The 17,086-nt window shown below is 42.1% G+C and overlaps 2 protein-coding genes across 2 annotated transcripts in view; one reads left to right on the top strand and one right to left on the bottom strand.

Annotated features, from left to right (window-relative positions):
* srpk3 (SRSF protein kinase 3) overlaps positions 1-3,583 on the bottom strand; it is a 32,506-nt gene extending 28,923 nt beyond the window's left edge. Inside the window, exons 1-3 of the mRNA XM_051117178.1 lie at positions 3,475-3,583; positions 2,963-3,080; positions 189-580 (exon numbers count right to left, since the gene is read on the bottom strand). Coding sequence (XP_050973135.1) covers positions 189-580; positions 2,963-3,080; positions 3,475-3,490 — 526 coding nt within the window. The 5' untranslated portion in view covers positions 3,491-3,583. The remainder of the gene's footprint in view (positions 1-188; positions 581-2,962; positions 3,081-3,474) is intronic.
* Positions 3,584-8,829: 5,246 nt separating this feature from the next.
* LOC127169281 (uncharacterized) lies at positions 8,830-11,187 on the top strand. Its single transcript, XM_051116522.1, has one exon. It carries the CDS (start codon positions 8,830-8,832, stop codon positions 11,185-11,187), a length of 2,358 nt encoding a protein of 785 aa, XP_050972479.1.
* Positions 11,188-17,086: the final 5,899 nt, after the last annotated feature.

Below are 17,086 nucleotides of genomic sequence, written 5' to 3'. Positions count from 1 at the left end.
TATAAATTTTTCAGCAAAATTAATCGTGATGAGACATTCCTGTGACTTATATCAGTGTATATATTTTTCCACAGTAAGTGTTGGTGATGCCGCCTCTTTAAGTTGAACAGCTTTATATAAAAGCATAAATAAACATCATTAAAATCAGCAAATATTAACTTAAAACCGATTTTTAACGATCATCCTACCTTTACAGTAATCTGATGGATTCTCTTGCTCTTCATCATCTGATCCGAGTAATTCTGCTGGGGGCGGGGAAAAGTCTGGAGGGGGAGGGCTCAGAGCTTGCGGTGGGGTCGTCTGATTGGCTGGGGCCTGTGGAGTGGGAGGAGTCGTGGAGAGAACTGAAGGCAGACCCAGTGAAGGCGCAATGGGAGTGGAAGGTGTGTCTGGAGACGAAAGGAAGCTGGGTGAGGGAACCACTGCGATGGGAACGGAGTGAGGGATGAGGGCCGGAGGCTGCAGGTCTGGAGGACTCTGGGAAAGGTTTAACGGGGGCGTCGGGGGCGACTCTGGAGGGGTGGAGGATCTGTGGATGGTGAGGATGTGGCACAGTTCATCGGAGGAGGGGATCTGGGGTCTGCAAAGGGATAAAAACGAGAATAAGAGATGCTTAAATACAACATCTGGTGGTTGACATCCTGTGCGAAAGAACACTCTTCTACAAAACGTCACTTGTATGTTGTCTACAGCAAACCAGCTATGTTTAAAGGAGCAGAATGTTACTATTTATAATCAAGATTCACTGATGACAACTCCATAAATAATAAATCAACAGCTACTACTTTTCATAAGCAACCTCCAGCTGTGACTTTCATATCCAAGGCTTATGATTTCTCATATTCTTCAACCATCTGTGCAATTCAAAACATCAATGCGCCATCTTAATATAAAGCCACACCGTCTCAGTCTATATAGCTTTTATTAAACGGCCAACAAGTACATTCAAAGCCCTTAAAAACAGTGGTCAACCAATATGGGTCTTTCCCAATGCTGATATCTAGAGCGCAGGTGGCCAGTATAATGGCCAACATAAACATATAATGTGTTATGCACACACAGTAATGCACAAGAACATTCTGGGCCCACTGTGATTATATAATAATTTTCTATATTTAGAGATTTAATATTTAGGCATGTAACACATTTATTATTAGCCACATGTAAAATAAGTGAATTTTATAAATATATATATATATATATAAAAAAATGAATTTATATTATAATATACTTTATTTACAAAAAAATAAAAATTTTTCCTAATCTGAAGCAAGAAATTAAGCATCTGAATTTTTTGTTATTGCCATCAACATGTCAGTCTGACCTCAGCAAATATTACATCTTATTTAATTTTTATCATCATTTTTTGTTTTTTAAGTAATCAAACTAAACACATTTACTAGCTGGATTCCTTTGACTTACTAATACTTGAATGCTGCACATTTTACTGCCACCTAATAAATTTGGGGAAATAAAGATGCGCATTTATACAATGTTTCTTCAAATAAGTATTATATAATATCTGAAAACATTTCAGCATTCTCCACAAGACTAGTTGATTGACTCACAGTTATTTCTCAAAATGTTGTGTGAATAATCAATCTGACTTGTGTTTTTCTATAAATAGAGTAGTTTAAAATCAATACATTGTTGTTCAATATTCATAAATATTACTAATGATTTTAGTGCTACATTAAAAGCATGTCATTTTCTGCCTGTGTTGCGTGACGAACTAATGAAAGCTGACGGTGTAAATATAATGTCTTCTTAGAATACGATACTAAGCGCACGTGATATTTATGTAGGGGAAGCACGTACACATCTGCTCTACACATCTTCATGCTATTCTGGCCTACATCTGAAATTGTGTATCACAGCACTGCTAATGCAGTTTTAAAGCCTGCATTTCTCAGTGTTTGACCGTATTTGACCACACGACTAGCCGTCACTTTGTCTCACACACACGCAAAGAAAGATACAGAGCGACAGAGTCTTATACCATCCAGAACTGACACGCTACGTGTAAACGATATTCTTTGTTGTATTTTCCTCTCAAAACAACGGAGCTCCTTTGGAATACTTCAGCTTTTAAGAACTGCCGGTTTCTCCGGTAGTAGGCGGAGCTAATGTGCAAACAGCAATCTCATTGGCTGGCGCTCACCTATTATCGTCCCTGTTTTGATTACAGCAAATCAGTTCGAGCGAATGCAGACAAAGTGATTAATATTCATGAACCCAGCAGCTCATTAAACCTTAATGTGTTTAATATTGTCATTAATAGTAGAATTCGTAGTAGTAACAAGACGTTCATAGAAACACTAAATTACAAACAATATCACCACCGGTCCTAAGTTCAGTCAACATGACAAACATGCATTCATACATGCTTATTCTAATTACTAGTTCTAATGGCTAAAGTTGAATGCTAATTATAATTATATATTATATCAGATATTTAATATTAGTCTGGTGAGTAAACTAAAAATGTAATTAATTTCATTAAAATTTCATTCATTTAACATATTTAATATTGGGGTCATCCAAGTTATTTAATATAATTATTATTATTATTTTTTTTTTAAAGCAACACAATAGTTACTTTCCCTGGTAATTAGTTACTTTTATAATGATGTAACTCAGTTACTATTTGTGAGAAGTAACTAGTAACAATAACTAATTACTTTTTTAAAGGTACATGCCCAACACTGGTGCTAAATGAATAAAAATCGTCATTTTGGATAATATCTGTGGTTTTTATCCACGATGTACCTAATGTGTATTGCTCCGATTTTTCCAGGGATGTGTTAAAATAGGCTCCACATGCATGGACTGGGGAGGAGGGCCATGAGTCAATATGCTTATCTGGAGAAGTGACTCCCATGGCCACCCTCCTATATATTTTTAGCATCATCTCACAGAGCAGAAACCCAGATCTGGATCGTGCCCAGTTAAACACACTCACCCCAGCTCCAGACCAGAGATCTCCAGCGCTGCTGCCGCTGCTTTGCGGTGCTTCTTGTTTTTCTTCTTCTGCTTTTTGCCGTGGCTGTTCTGGGGAAGGCTGTTATCGCTGCTGGACACTGAGAGAATATCATATAACATAATACATATGAGACATGCTGTTACAGGCACCCCCACCCCCAATTCACAACTAATGGAGGACAATCCACCGAACAAATCGAGCAGATCACATCGTCAACAGGCTATTTGACTACATCAGTCCCATGCATGTATCAATAACCACCCGAATGACTCATACCGAAAGAAAAATCCGTGAGAATCCAAACATTAGATCCTCTAAACGTGCTCACGCTTAGCAAAACCGCTAACACGGGCTCTAGTCATCAAAACAACCGTCATTTTCGCCCTCCGACACGCCGACATTGTTGAATTTATACTCAAGACGCATAAAACACCCACAAACATTGACATATTTAGAGCAGTTTGGCTGTTTTTTAATGAAAACACTCTCACCGTTCATCGATATCATCGGGACAGCTGTCACCTCACGCACATTCGCTTCAGTTGGTTCTGCGCATGCGCACTCAGACGCAGCGCTGTATTGACGGCAGCTCGTGAGACTGAAATGTATCTGCACGAGGAATCACCAGAACGTGCAGCTCATGCACACTGCCATTAAATATTTTTAATACACGGGTGGAGTGAAACATATAAGGAAACCGAAGTGTTAAAAACATACGTTTTATTTGTGTTGTTATGCTGTTTTGTGGTCATCTGCTGCTCCCATTTGCTCTTTTTACGCTGATTATCACTCTATATAGACTAATACAATCACATACAATAATCAGTGCTGGGAAGGTTACTTTGGAAATGTAATAGGTTACAGATTACAAGTTACTTGATTTAAAATGTAATAAGTAGTGTAACTTTTCAATTACTTTATTAATGTAACTTGTTACTTTTAATTACTTTTTGATTACTTTTCTAAATTTCTAATATTTTCAACTGTTAATTATTTTGAAACATTTAAACCAGACAGAGTGAACCTTACAGTAGTGTTCAACACTGATTACTGTCAGACTTTCAGAATCCTTCATAACTTGAATTAAGATTATAATAAGTAAGGGATAATATACATCTTTATTTTGTGATAACAACTGGCTGAATGTACATTATCTCACTTATCACACAGCTGCTTGATAGATTATTTAGATGTTTCGTGTCAAAATTATTAGACACGAAACACTGATCTGAGTTGAAATATTTGAACACAAAGTTTCCATGAAGAAATCAGTTGCTAGCAAACGGCAAGTTCATTTGAGGGATACAGTGCAGTCATACCACTTTTCTTACACCACATAAATAATTAAGTAGTAGTACTAGTTTGTTAGTTATCTTATAATCCATTACAGTGTACAAAAAAAAAAAAAGAAAGGCAGCAGCTGCATTTGTATGAAACAATAGAGCAAGTCCACGATACCAGGATGACAGAATTAAGAAATTGTCCACATAATATTGAATTAAGCTTTAATATTTTATTAGCTAACCAAACGCAAAGCTTCCGCCAAGAAAAATGATCAAGCATATAGCACTGACTTTTTTTTTAACTTATATTTCTGGGCTTTTTATGCCTTTTATTGTGATAGGACAGTAAAGAGATGACAGGAAAGAGCTGGGAGGAGAGAGGGGAGCAGGATCGGCAAAGGACCTCGAGACGATCATAACAAGAAATAGTTTAACAGCTATGATACTGGGTTTGAAATCAAATGTTTGTATAGTTATGACAGAAAACACTAGCATCTAACAATGCCTTGGAAAAAACAATCTTAAAAAATAAAGTATATTCATAAACCCAAATAGGAAATAAAATAAGTTATGGAATAAGCATGTGTCCTATTCTGTGTCCTAAACTCCTGAAACATTGGTGTCTCATTTTAGAGCAGTTAATGCAATTTAAAAGAAGTCAATTAAATCTGTAAGTGGGGGTGTGAAAAAATTCAGATGTAACCCCCTTTGTAATCACTGGCATTTTTCAAAAGTAACTGTAATTTAATTACACATTTTTTCTCAGTAACTGTAACTAATTACAATTACATTTATTTTGTAATTAAATTACGTAATTCCGTTACATGTAACTAGTTACTCCAGAACGTGCAGCTCATGCACACTGCCATTAAATATTTTAATACACGGGTGAGTAAAACATATAAGGAAACCGAAGTGTTTAAAACATACGACATAAGTTTACTGTCTTTATGTTGTTATGCTGTTTTGTGGTCATCTGCTGCTCCCATTTGCTCTTTTTACGCTGATTATCACTCTACATAGACTAATACAATCGGATACAGTAATAATATACAGTGGTAAATTTAACATTGACTTCAGTGGTGTGAGATTTCTGTTTCAACTGATTCCTATTGAACTGTCACCAACTGAACTGCAGTGGTCAAACTATTTCAAATATAGTGAATTAAGCTGTAAAATCGATTATAATGTTTCCGTCTAACGTGTTGTGAGGTGCAGCTCGTCATATAAATGTTTCACTCACCTCACCTGAATATGTTCGTACATTTGTTTTGGATGTTGTCTTTGGAATGGAAATATGGATATTTTATTTTTAAACATCATATTCGCTTATTTCAGTTAATGTTATAAAACTTGCTAGCAAGGCCTGCAGCAGTGTGGACAGTGTCGGGTAAACACGACTGAACACGCGCAAAGAGGAACTGACAAACCGAATCGTTTGAGTGGTGGAACCGCTCCGATTGAATCACGTAACTTCGATCAGTTCAGTTTGATTCACTAGTGATTCACTAGCAAACACCTAGTGAGAGCCATTCGTTTTCGAACTTAGACATCGCTAATGATTTTAAAAAACATTGTATGATGGGTGAAACAGAGCTTTTCGAAACTGCGAATCATTCCGCAAATTGAATGATTCGCGATCCGCACTTAATTCCCGAACTGAAATGATGGTTCGCGAATCATTTGATTTGGTTCTCTTTCAAACATTCCTTCGGTATCTCACTATGGGAATCGCCTCGGGCGTGACCAATCTGGAAGCACCAATTGCACCACGTCTGTCGGTTGACAGACCAATCACGACAGTGATGCGGGAGTCCCGCCTCCCCCTATATATGTCACTGCATGACGGTCCCCACCTCATTCTCGTTCTCTTCCCCGTGAAGATTTCTTGGAAGCTTTATTTCTTCTGTACCCCTTTCCGGATTAGCTGCTTAACTGTTCTTGGACGAGCCGTCAAGGTACGTCGCCGAACGCAGTTTTTTTCTGAAAGCAGTGGTCTTCTCTTTCACTGTCAAAGTGAAAGTGATTGCTAAGGACTTACGAGCGAATTAACGTGTTACGGCGAATTCTCTTGTCTGTCTTTTTAAGCGGCACGTTGTGGTGAGCTTAGCAGCTATGGCAAGTGCTAGTTCTGCAAGCGAGGGGGCGAGGAGCAAAGACGCCCCGCGCCCTTGTGCTTGTGGGGCTATGATATCGGCCAAGGATACTCATCCCCTGTGCATTGTATGCCTGGGGGTGAGACACGCTCAGGCGGCACTCGCGAACCCCGAGTGCTGTCCGCACTGTTCCCCCTTCCCGTCAAGGGTTCTGGAGAGAAGAGTGCGGGTGGCAGCCGCTAATAAGGGTGACCCTCCCTTTCCCCTCCAACCATGGTGGAGACGAAACAGCCCCCTGTATCATGCAGCTGGGGCAATTTTATGGATGAAGTTTCCTCCTCTTTTCTGATCCTGGCAGAGGAAAGGGAGGAGGAGGAGGACGATGACAAAACGATCGCTCCTTGGAGGAGGACGGGGAGGAAGATGATGACGATGCGATCCTACCGTCGACCCCCAGGAAGCGCGTTAAGCGACGGGTCCCCGGCCTCAGCTCAGGTGGAGCTCGACCTGCACGAAATGTGCAGGAAGGCGGTGGCAAAACTTTCCATTGATTGGCCGTCGCAGCAGGCAGGCCAGGGTGTGGAGAGAGACCTGTATGACGGCAAGCGACTGCCGTCACATGCTCCGGCTGTTAATAAGGTCATCGCTGTCCCTGTGTGCGTTTCGGGAAATGAAGCGTTTTTGGAACAAACCTTTTTAACACAGGGTCCCTGTGAAAGGGTTTTCCAGATTGGATGTGCACAACATGGAGGAGCTAGGGATGTCAAATCCCCCTCCTGTTGAGCTGTCAGTAGCGCATCATCTTAATCCTAATCGCAGGGCAGCTTTTTCTTCTGCTTCAGCTTCACTGCCAGGACGTACTGAGCGCTTAACGGCCTCAGTTTTTCAGAAGATCTACCGTTCTTCTGCTCTGGCAGTGAGGGCACTGAACGCCACCTCTCTCCTTACAGCTTATCAAGCAGAGCTCATGGAGGAGATGGGGAGGCAAATGGATGCTGGGTCACCAAACCCAGCCCTCTGGGAAGAGATCTGCGTTATTGCAGATCTTAACCTGAGAACCTCCAGAGGTGCAGTCCAGAGCTGCGGTCGCAGTATGGGCTTGGCAGTGGTTGGTGAGCGAGCCCTCTGGCTGGGACTTTCGGGGCTGTCTGACAGAGAGAAAGTGGATTTCTTGGATGCCCCGGTGGAGCCCAAAGCCCTCTTCGGAGCATCAGTCACTGCTATGCGCCAGCGGTGTGACCTGAGGAAGCAGGAGGGGGAGGCTTTCCAAGCTTGCCTCCCCCGAAAGCCCATTCCTAAGGGCCCTCCATCATCACGCCCTGGTTTTTATGCCCCTCTGAGGAGCAGTCAGTCAGCTTTCAGGAGCCCCAGGCCTCCTCAGCCTCAGCAGTCTGACGCACAGTCTAAGCCAGCGCAGCCAAAGGGAAAACCTTCCTTTGCAGCAGCTGCAGCTAGACATAGACCGGCAAACCCTCAGGGAGGGAAGAAATGCCGGGCAACCTAACTGGTCCTCGTGTTCCGGACAAAGGGACGAGCAACAGCACTCTCGGAGTATCTGTTGTTATCCTCCCTCAAAAAGAGCAGTTAGTTTCTCCCCCTCCTGCCAAGAGAAGGCGTTGGACTCGGGAATTGTTCATGGAAATGTCAAAAAGTTCTCTTTTGACCAGTTCAGATGTGGAGTTGGCACCAGTTCCCCCAGTGCCCCACAAAGAAGCTCTCCCCCCTCCACCCACGATGTTGTCAGGAAGGGTGGAAGGCAGTTTGCAAGGGAGTATTGGTGGTGTGAAAATAAAGAAATTCCCTGTGCATCCAGGCAGTGGGCCGAGGGCACAGCGAGGTTTGAAAATAAAAACACACACAAAACCAAAATTACTCAATTCAGAGCTGCAATCCCCAGCTCCCCCGCTAGATGGCGCGGCTGCGCCATTAGTGGGCATGGGCTGCAGCGGTCCGCTCGCTGTTCAAGCGGAGAGCTGGCGCGCATGCGCAGTACATCCCTGGGTTCTGTCTACGATAATGCGGGGTTATCGGTTGCAGTTTGCTGTAAAACCTCCCGTGTTCAACAGGGTGCTGATGTCAGCCGCAGAAGGGAAATCTGCTCAGGTTTTAGAGGAAGAAATAGCCTCTTTATTGAGAAAAAGGGCAATTCGAGTTGTGCCGCCGGAGGACAGTGATCAGGGCTTTTACTCCCGGTACTTTGTAATTCCCAAGAGAGGGGGAGGTCTCCGCCCCATTCTGGATTTGTGGATCCTCAACAAACACCTCAGAAAATACAAGTTCAAAATGCCCACATTCAAAACGCTGTCACATTTTATTCGCGAGAAAGACTGGTTCACTTCGGTCGATCTGGAAGATGCGTATTTCCATATAGGCATCTACCCATCACACAGGAAATTCCTCAGGACACAGCCTACGAATTTATGACTGTTCCGTTCGGGCTCTCACTGGCCCCACGGACGTTTTGCAGATGTATAGAAGCGGCACTATCACCGCTGAGAACAGCAGGTCTCAGAGTGTCAGCTTATTTGGACGATCTCCTTCTTTGCTCTCCGTCACGGCAGCGAGCGGAGACGGACACGAAGTCGCTCGTGTCTCATTTGGTGATCTTAGGTTTCAAGATAAACGAGACAAAAAGCTGCCTGGTGCCCACACAGGAAATAGTTTATCTAGGCCTCAGACTGAACTCGGATCAGTATCAAGCGTTTCTGTCAGAGGAGCGCATCAGGTCAATTCGCGGCTGTCTATCCCTTTTTCAAAAAGGGAGGAAAGTCCCATTCAGACTGTGTCTGCGCCTTCTGGGGCTAATGGCCTCAACAGTCTCAGTTATTCCTTTGGGACTGTTGCGAATGAGAGAGTTTCAGAATTGGACAGCGTCACTGCACTTATGTCCAAAACGTCACCTCAACCGCAAAGTGATGGTGTCGGCACTTTGCATGCGCGCTCTCCGTTACTGGAAAAAACGCTCGTTCCTCGAATCCGGGACTCCGCTGGGAGCAGTTTCCATGAGGAAGGTGGTAACGACGGACGCATCGCTCTCAGGTTGGGGGGCAGTGTGCGAGGGCAGAATAGCGAAAGGGAAATGGCCCATCTCGCTGAGAAGTGCGCACATAAATTACCTGGAACTATTAACAGTGTTTCTTGCTTTGAAACATTTTGTGCAGTTTCTGAGGAACCACCACGTTCTGATCAGATCAGACAACACGACCACGGTGGCATATATAAACCGCCAAGGGGGCACACGCTCTCCTCAGCTTCACAGTCTGGCACAGAAACTGATTGTGTGGGGCAGAAAACACTTTCATTCATTACGGGCAACGCACGTCCCGGGAATAATGAATACAGGGGCAGATCTCCTGTCCAGGGGGAATCCTCGGTACAGCGAATGGAGCCTCCACCCTCAGGTAGTGGGCCAGTTGTGGAAGAGATTCGGCCGCGCGGCCGTAGATCTCTTCGCATCGCGCGAAAACAGTCACTGCCCTCTGTTCTTCTCGCTAGCGAGAGACGGTGCGCCTATGGGTGTGGATGCCCTAGCGCACCCATGGCCAAACGTACTGCTTTACGCGTTTCCTCCGCTAAGCCTGATCATACCAACTCTAAGAAGGGTAAGAGAGTACGGCCACTCAGTCATACTGATTGCCCCAAACTGGCCGGGGAAAGTGTGGCTGGCGGAGATAATGCCGCTTTTATTCGACCAGCCATGGCCTCTCCCGCTACGCAGAGACCTACTCTCGCAGGCGCGCGGGGAGATATTCCACCCCGCCCCGGACAGGGTTGCTCTTTGGGCTTGGCCCGTGAGAGGTTAAATTTGAATGCTACGGGATTGCCTTCGAGGGTGATCGGGACAATTCAGAACGCGAGAGCTGCTTCAACGCGCTCTGCTTACGGAAAGAAATGGAACGTTTTCGAGCAATGGTGCGCACATAAGCGCATTGTTCCTTTTCTCTGTTCGGTTGCAGATGTGTTATGTTTTCTGCAAGAACTTTTGGACAAAGGCAGAGCTTTTTCCACCGTTAAGGTGTATCTCGCGGCGATTTCTGCGTGTCATGTGGGGATTGACGATAACACTATGGGTCGTCACCCGCTTGTATGCAGGTTTATGAGAGGTGCACGGCGTTTGAACAGAGTGTCAAGGCCACTGATTCCGCCGTGGGACCTGTCTGTGGTCCTTAACGCACTATCTCGTACACCTTTTGAGCCTATAGACAGCAGTGATCTGAAGCTCCTTTCGCTAAAGACCGCATTATTATTGGCTCTTTCAACTGCAAAACGGGTTAGTGAACTTCATGCTTTGTCGGTTCATAACTCTTGTATGCAGTTCACTATGGATTACTTGAGAGTGTCTCTCAAAACCAATCCAGCGTTCGTGCCTAAGGTGAGCGAGTCAGCTCTAGCCTATAATCAAGCGGATTTAATGGCTTTTCATCCGCCGCCCTTTTCGTCTCCAGAAGAAGAGCGGCTTCACTGTTTGTGCCCTGTCCGTGCCTTGCGTTGCTATGTAAACAGAACGAAAGCGCTGCGGAAGAGTAATCAGTTATTTGTCTCATGGGCTGATTCTCACAGGGGTAAACCTATTTCTCGCCAGCGCCTGTCCCACTGGATAGTAGAAGCTATTATAGTGGGTTATAACAGCATGGGCCTTAGCCCTCCAGAAGGGCTGAGAGCTCATAGTACCCGAGGGTTGGCCTCCTCGTGGGCGTGGTTTAAGGGCGTTTCAATTCGAGACATTTGTGCAGCGGCGAGCTGGGCTTCGCCTCACACGTTTGTCAGGTTTTACAAGCTGGATGTTACGGAGCCGTCTTTGGCTCATTCCGTCCTAAGTGTGTAAAAAAAAAAAAAAAAAACTCATGCAGATGTTTTGTTTTTCATATGTCTCCATTATATTCTGTGAATAATGGGGGTTTTCATTCTTATGTTATCACACATCACTGAGTTGGTTGACACGCCTGCTTCGGACAGCATATCTGCAATACGGGAGTTGTCTATATCCCATAGTGAGATACCGAAGGAATGTTTGAAAGAGAACTTTAGGTTACTCACGTAACCCCGGTTCTCTAATAACATGAGTGAGGTATCTCACCACACTTCCCTCCTTGCAGTAGCACGGGGAAGAGATATGCTGAGAATGAGGTGGGGACCGTCATGCAGTGACATATATAGGGGGAGGCGGGACTCCCGCATCACTGTCGTGATTGGTCTGTCAACCGACAGACGTGGTGCAATTGGTGCTTCCAGATTGGTCACGCCCGAGGCGATTCCCATAGTGAGATACCGAAGGAATGTTATCAGAGAACCGGGGTTACGTGAGTAACCTAAAGTTTGGAACGATCGTGAAACATTTGATTTACTTCGGAACTTTTGAGCGGGTTTGCGAATCATTTCATTTAGATGGTAAATTTGGAGCAGGTTCCTGAATCATTTTGCGAATTAGAGTGCGGATCGGGATTGATTTAGATCGGTGCTTCGGAGCGGGTTTGCAAATCATTTGATTTAGATCGGAACAATCGCAAACATTTGATTTACTTCGGAACTTCTGAGCGCGTTCGCAAATCATTTGATCGATCGGAACTTCGGAGCGATTGATTCCCGTGAAATTGTCGTTCACGAATCATCTGTTTCAGATCGAAGCGGGTTTGTGAATTATTTGATTCAGATCGGAACTTTGGAGCGGGTTCCTGAATCATTTTGCGAATTAGAGTGCGGATCGAGAATCATTTGATTTAGATCGGTGCTTCAGAGCCGGTTCGCAAATCATTTGAATCAGAGGCCATTGTGTTGCAAAAAAGATTCACTGTTTCGTAGCGCTCCAATTGGATCGCGTATTGATCGCGAATCATTTGATTAAAATCGGGACTTCTAGACGCGTAGGCCTATAGCGAATCATTTGATTTAGATTAGTACGTCACAGCTGGTATGTGAATCTTGATTCAAATTGGAATTCACAGTGGGTTTGCAAATCATTCTGCAAATTTAATTCCTGTTCTGAAATGATGGTTCGCGAATCAGATTGGGACTTCGATGTGGGTTCGCAAATCATCTTCAGTTCGGGACTTCAGAGCGGGTTAGCAAACCATTTGATTTAGAGCAGAACTTTGGAGCAGGTTCACAAATCATTTGATCGATCGGAACTTTGGAGCGATTGATTTCCGATCTGAAATTATAATTTGCGAATCATCTGATTCAGATTGGGACAGGTTTGCGAGTCATTTGATTTACACTGACCAAAATTATAAACACCAGATACTGAGTGGTTTTTGGACCCCCCTAATACAGTAAAATGGGGGCAAAAACAGAAGTGTTGCGTTTATAATTTTGGTCAGTGTAAATGGGAACTTTGGAGCGGGATCCTGAATCATTTTGCGAATTAGAGTGCGCATCAGGAATCATTTGATTTAGATCGGTGCTTTGGAGCCGGTTCACAAATCATTTGAATCAGAAGCCATTGTGTTGCAAAAAAGATTCACTGTTTCGTAGCGCTCCAGTTGGATCGCGTATCGATCGCGAATCATTTGATTTAAATCTGGACTTCTAAGCGGGTTTGCGAATCATTCCGCAAATTGAATTCCCGATCTGAAATGATGGTTGACGAATCAGACTGGGACTTCAATGTGGGTTCGTGAATCATCTTCATGTCGGGACTTCAGAGCGGGTTAGCAAATCATTTGATTTAGATCGGAAGGATCGCGAAACATCTAATTTACTTCGGAACTTTGGAGCAGGTTCACAAATCAGCTGATCAATCGGAACTGTGGAGCGATTGATTCCTGATCTGAAATTATCGTTTGCGAATCATCTGATTCAGATTGGGACAGGTTTGCGAATCATTTGATTTACACTGACCAAAATTATAAACACCAGATACTGACTGGTTTTTGGACCCCCCCAATACAGTAAAATGGGGGCAAAAACAGAAGTGTTGCGTTTATAATTTTGGTCAGTGTAAATGGGAACTTTGGAGCGGGATCCTGAATCATTTTGCGAATTAGAGTGCGCATCAGGAATCATTTGATTTAGATCGGTGCTTTGGAGCCGGTTCACAAATCATTTGATTCAGATCAGACATTGGGAGCGTGGAACGAGAATCACTTGATTCAGATCAGGACATTGTTCTGGTTCGTGAATCTTTTAATCCAGATTGGGACTTTGGTGACTGAGACTTTAGGATTGTGTATCGCAAATCTTTTTTCTGATTTCTTTTTTATTAAGCAGCACAATACATCAAAAAAGAAAGTATTAAAAATTAACAGTGGTTTTACCATAGTAAAAGTGTAGTTTTACTAAAAATACCATGGTTAAACTATGGTTAGTATAGCAAAACCATGGTTAATTTGTAGAAATCAATACCATGTACTGTAAGTGTGGGCGAATCTCACAAAACCTGCAAAGATCTGGGATTTATTTCATCCCTAAATCAAATACTGTTAGTTTTGAACTCAAAGATGTTGTGGATTACATTATTTTAAGAAAAGTTAAGCTGCAAAAACACTATTAGAAAGAGAGGGGAAAAAATAATTACATATTAGTTAAAGATTAAGAATATAGTATGCTGTGCAAAATATAATTTATTTTTTTAAACTATAGTAGACATATTTTTTCACCTTAATAAATCACACAGGTTGAATATAGAGATGCAGTTTTCACTGCTTTAGGGTTAATAGAACTTTGGATCGTTTCCATATATTTGACTAGATCAACTCTGAATAAAGAAAAGAGACGTTTAGAGCTTATAAGTCATATTTTTCTATATTCTCTTTTGTGTAGTCCAGCAATCGAAAGAAAACATCTTCAAAACAGAACGAAAAGTCACTTACAAAATGAGATTGGATGAACATTACAAAAAATCTAAGCAAAATTTGCATTATATCTTCCTCAGAAGAGTGACAAAAACATCAACTCACTTCAATGTCTAACTTGCAATATAATTGTCCATAAGCTTTTTGTGAAGTTTGGATCTCATTAATCTGTTGCTCACACTCTTCTTATAGTTTCAGAAGTCAGACATCGCTTGTTATGATTTTCAGGGGCGTAGAATTTAGTAGGGACGCTATGACATGTTCTTACCAACAACCAGTGACTACTAAATTGTCCCTAGCAATAATTTTAATTTCTGTTATCTGTCATTATGTCACCACCAATGCCAAAATCAAACCTACAGCCTTATGGATCCTCTGCAGTGAATGTGTGCCGTCAAAATGAGTCAAAACAGCTGATAAAAACATCACAATAATCCACACGTAAACACGACATCTTCATTGTTAAAATTATAGCTTTATTTTTTCCAGATACAAATTTCCGTTTCACTCATTTCAACATTTTGGCTCCCAATTTCTCCTGAATGGAGAGAGCAAGTCTGTCCAAGTTGAAAAAAAAAAGAACAAGTATTCTTCACAATATGTACAGGCACATATACACAATTGTTAGCAAACTATACACAATACAAATACAAAAGAGTAAGTCTTTAGACTGGGTTTAAGTTCTCTTTTAACCCCAACTTCATTAGAAAATTACCATATATTATTTTTTTTTTACCCTTGTATAAAAGTTGTGTAAAACGCGGTGCCGGGCAAGGGCTCCATAAACACCAACAATCCTCTAAACAACGGTCTGAATTGTTTATCTGCAAAGATACAAAGCCATATTCCACACAACTGGCAAAACAGGAAATCGCGAGACTGTACATAAAGAAGGTTTCGCCGCCTTCTCTCTCAGAGAAGAGCGTACGTAACAGCAGATCACCGTCGTGTACGAAGCGCCACAATTACTTACAAACTCTCATGCGTACACGCACGCGTTCTTCTCAGACGGTGTTTATATGAGAGTCATGCACTCATAACGCAGTCCATCGAGTGAACCTCTCATAAAGCACCCCAATCAGGAAATCCAATCAAATCTCAAGCATGCATCAGCCTATAATAATCAAAAAATACACCAAGAGGCCAAACACATTCAACAACAGGCTAATAAACATACACAGGATGAGCAAACTAATACGTTTCCCATTTTTAAAACACAACTCTGTGCATACATTAGTATGATGAAGCGTAATAGCTCAAAATCACATAAATAAATGCAGGAACAGGGAAGCCTTCAAAAATACATTTGAGATGCCCAGATAGCATTGAATTCATTATTTTCAGTTCTATACACAGAAGGGATGGTGTTAAAGCATATTGCGGATGAGCCGAAATGTAAACACAAAGTGCTTCAGGCAAAAACAAATCATGACGGTTTTAGGAGCCAAAAAGAACAGATGCGCACAAAACACAATTTCATTTACACCATCGTCAGCGTGACAAGGTGAATACGGATCGCTCCAGGACACTAGAAATGATTGAGCTACACGTGGATTTACACTGAATCCATTGAGATCGACGGCTATAATCCTGAGACGCTGCAGTCCAGAGACTAAAAGCCCCGTGTGATCTTCACAACAACAGGCAACGGTTGTGCCACAGTCCATCTTTTCCTCCATTTGGCAAGTAATGTCAAGCATGTTTACTTAAATCGACATATAAAAAGTAACAAAGAAGGCACATTGGCGGTCATGTATAAATAAGCATTATTTACAATATAATAAGTTAGTTTCTATTCAGTGTCTGACGTACACAACTTTCAATCCGACTGCTGCTAATCATTGGGACCAAGCGAATAAAGACGCTATTCTCCATTTGCCAACCCCAAATCCAATGTCCCAAACTGTCCCAGTTTCGTGTCAATACCTCCCAAGAGACTGGCCAGACCAGCTGCATTGCAATTTCATCTGAGCCTCAAAACGCATGAGATTGAATCTTGAATTGTTCTCGCTTCTGCTATTACATACAAAGCAGGCATTGGGTCAATCTCACAAAACCTGCAAAGATCTGGGATTTATTTCGTGCCTAAATCAGAATCTGAATTTGAATTGAAACGTTGTGCATTGCAACTTTTTTATAAGAATTAAGAAGCAATGCAAAAACCCTTTACTGGGTTAGTTAATGTGTAAGAATGCACTATGTTGTGCAAAATATAATTTCTTTTTGTGTATGTGTTGATTCAAGAGTGAAATGTGACCCAGACCCATATTTTATAGTGATCTATCAGAATTCTTGGGAGTGAAGGCGTATTAATGCTTGATGAACTGACAGTCGAGGTCAAAAGTTTACACACACCTTGCAGAATCTGCAAAATGTTAATTATTTTACCAAAACAAGGCGGATCATACAAAATGCATGTTATTTTTTATTTAGTACTGACCTGAATAAGATATTTCACACAAAAGACATTAACATATAGTCCACAAGTGAAAATAGTTTAATTTAAATGACCCTGTTCAAAAGTTTTCATACACTTGATTTTTTAATACTGTGTTGTTCCTGAATGATCCACAGCTGTTTTTTTGTGTTGTTCATGAGTCCCTTATTTATCCTGAACAGTTGAACTGCTGCTGTTCTTCAGAAAAATACTTCAGATTTTTCCAGCATTTTTGTGTATTTGAACCCTTTCCAACAATGACTGTATGATTTTGAGATCCATCTTCTCACACTGAGGACAACTGAGGGACTCTCATGCAACTATTACAGAAGGTTCAAACACTCACTGATGCTCCAGAAGGAAACACAATGCATTAAGAGCTGGGGGTGAAAACTTTTGAACTGAATATTTTTCTTATTTTGCCAAAATATCATTTAGTACTGCCCTTCAGAAGCCACAGAAGATACTTAAATGTTCCACAGAAGACACAGTAAGTT

The sequence above is a fragment of the Labeo rohita genome, chromosome 8 (assembly GCF_022985175.1).
Source record: "Labeo rohita strain BAU-BD-2019 chromosome 8, IGBB_LRoh.1.0, whole genome shotgun sequence".
NCBI classification, from domain to species: domain Eukaryota; kingdom Metazoa; phylum Chordata; class Actinopteri; order Cypriniformes; family Cyprinidae; genus Labeo; species Labeo rohita.
The sequence above is the reverse complement of the archived record's forward strand: the minus strand, read 5'-3'. Positions and strand labels throughout refer to the sequence as shown.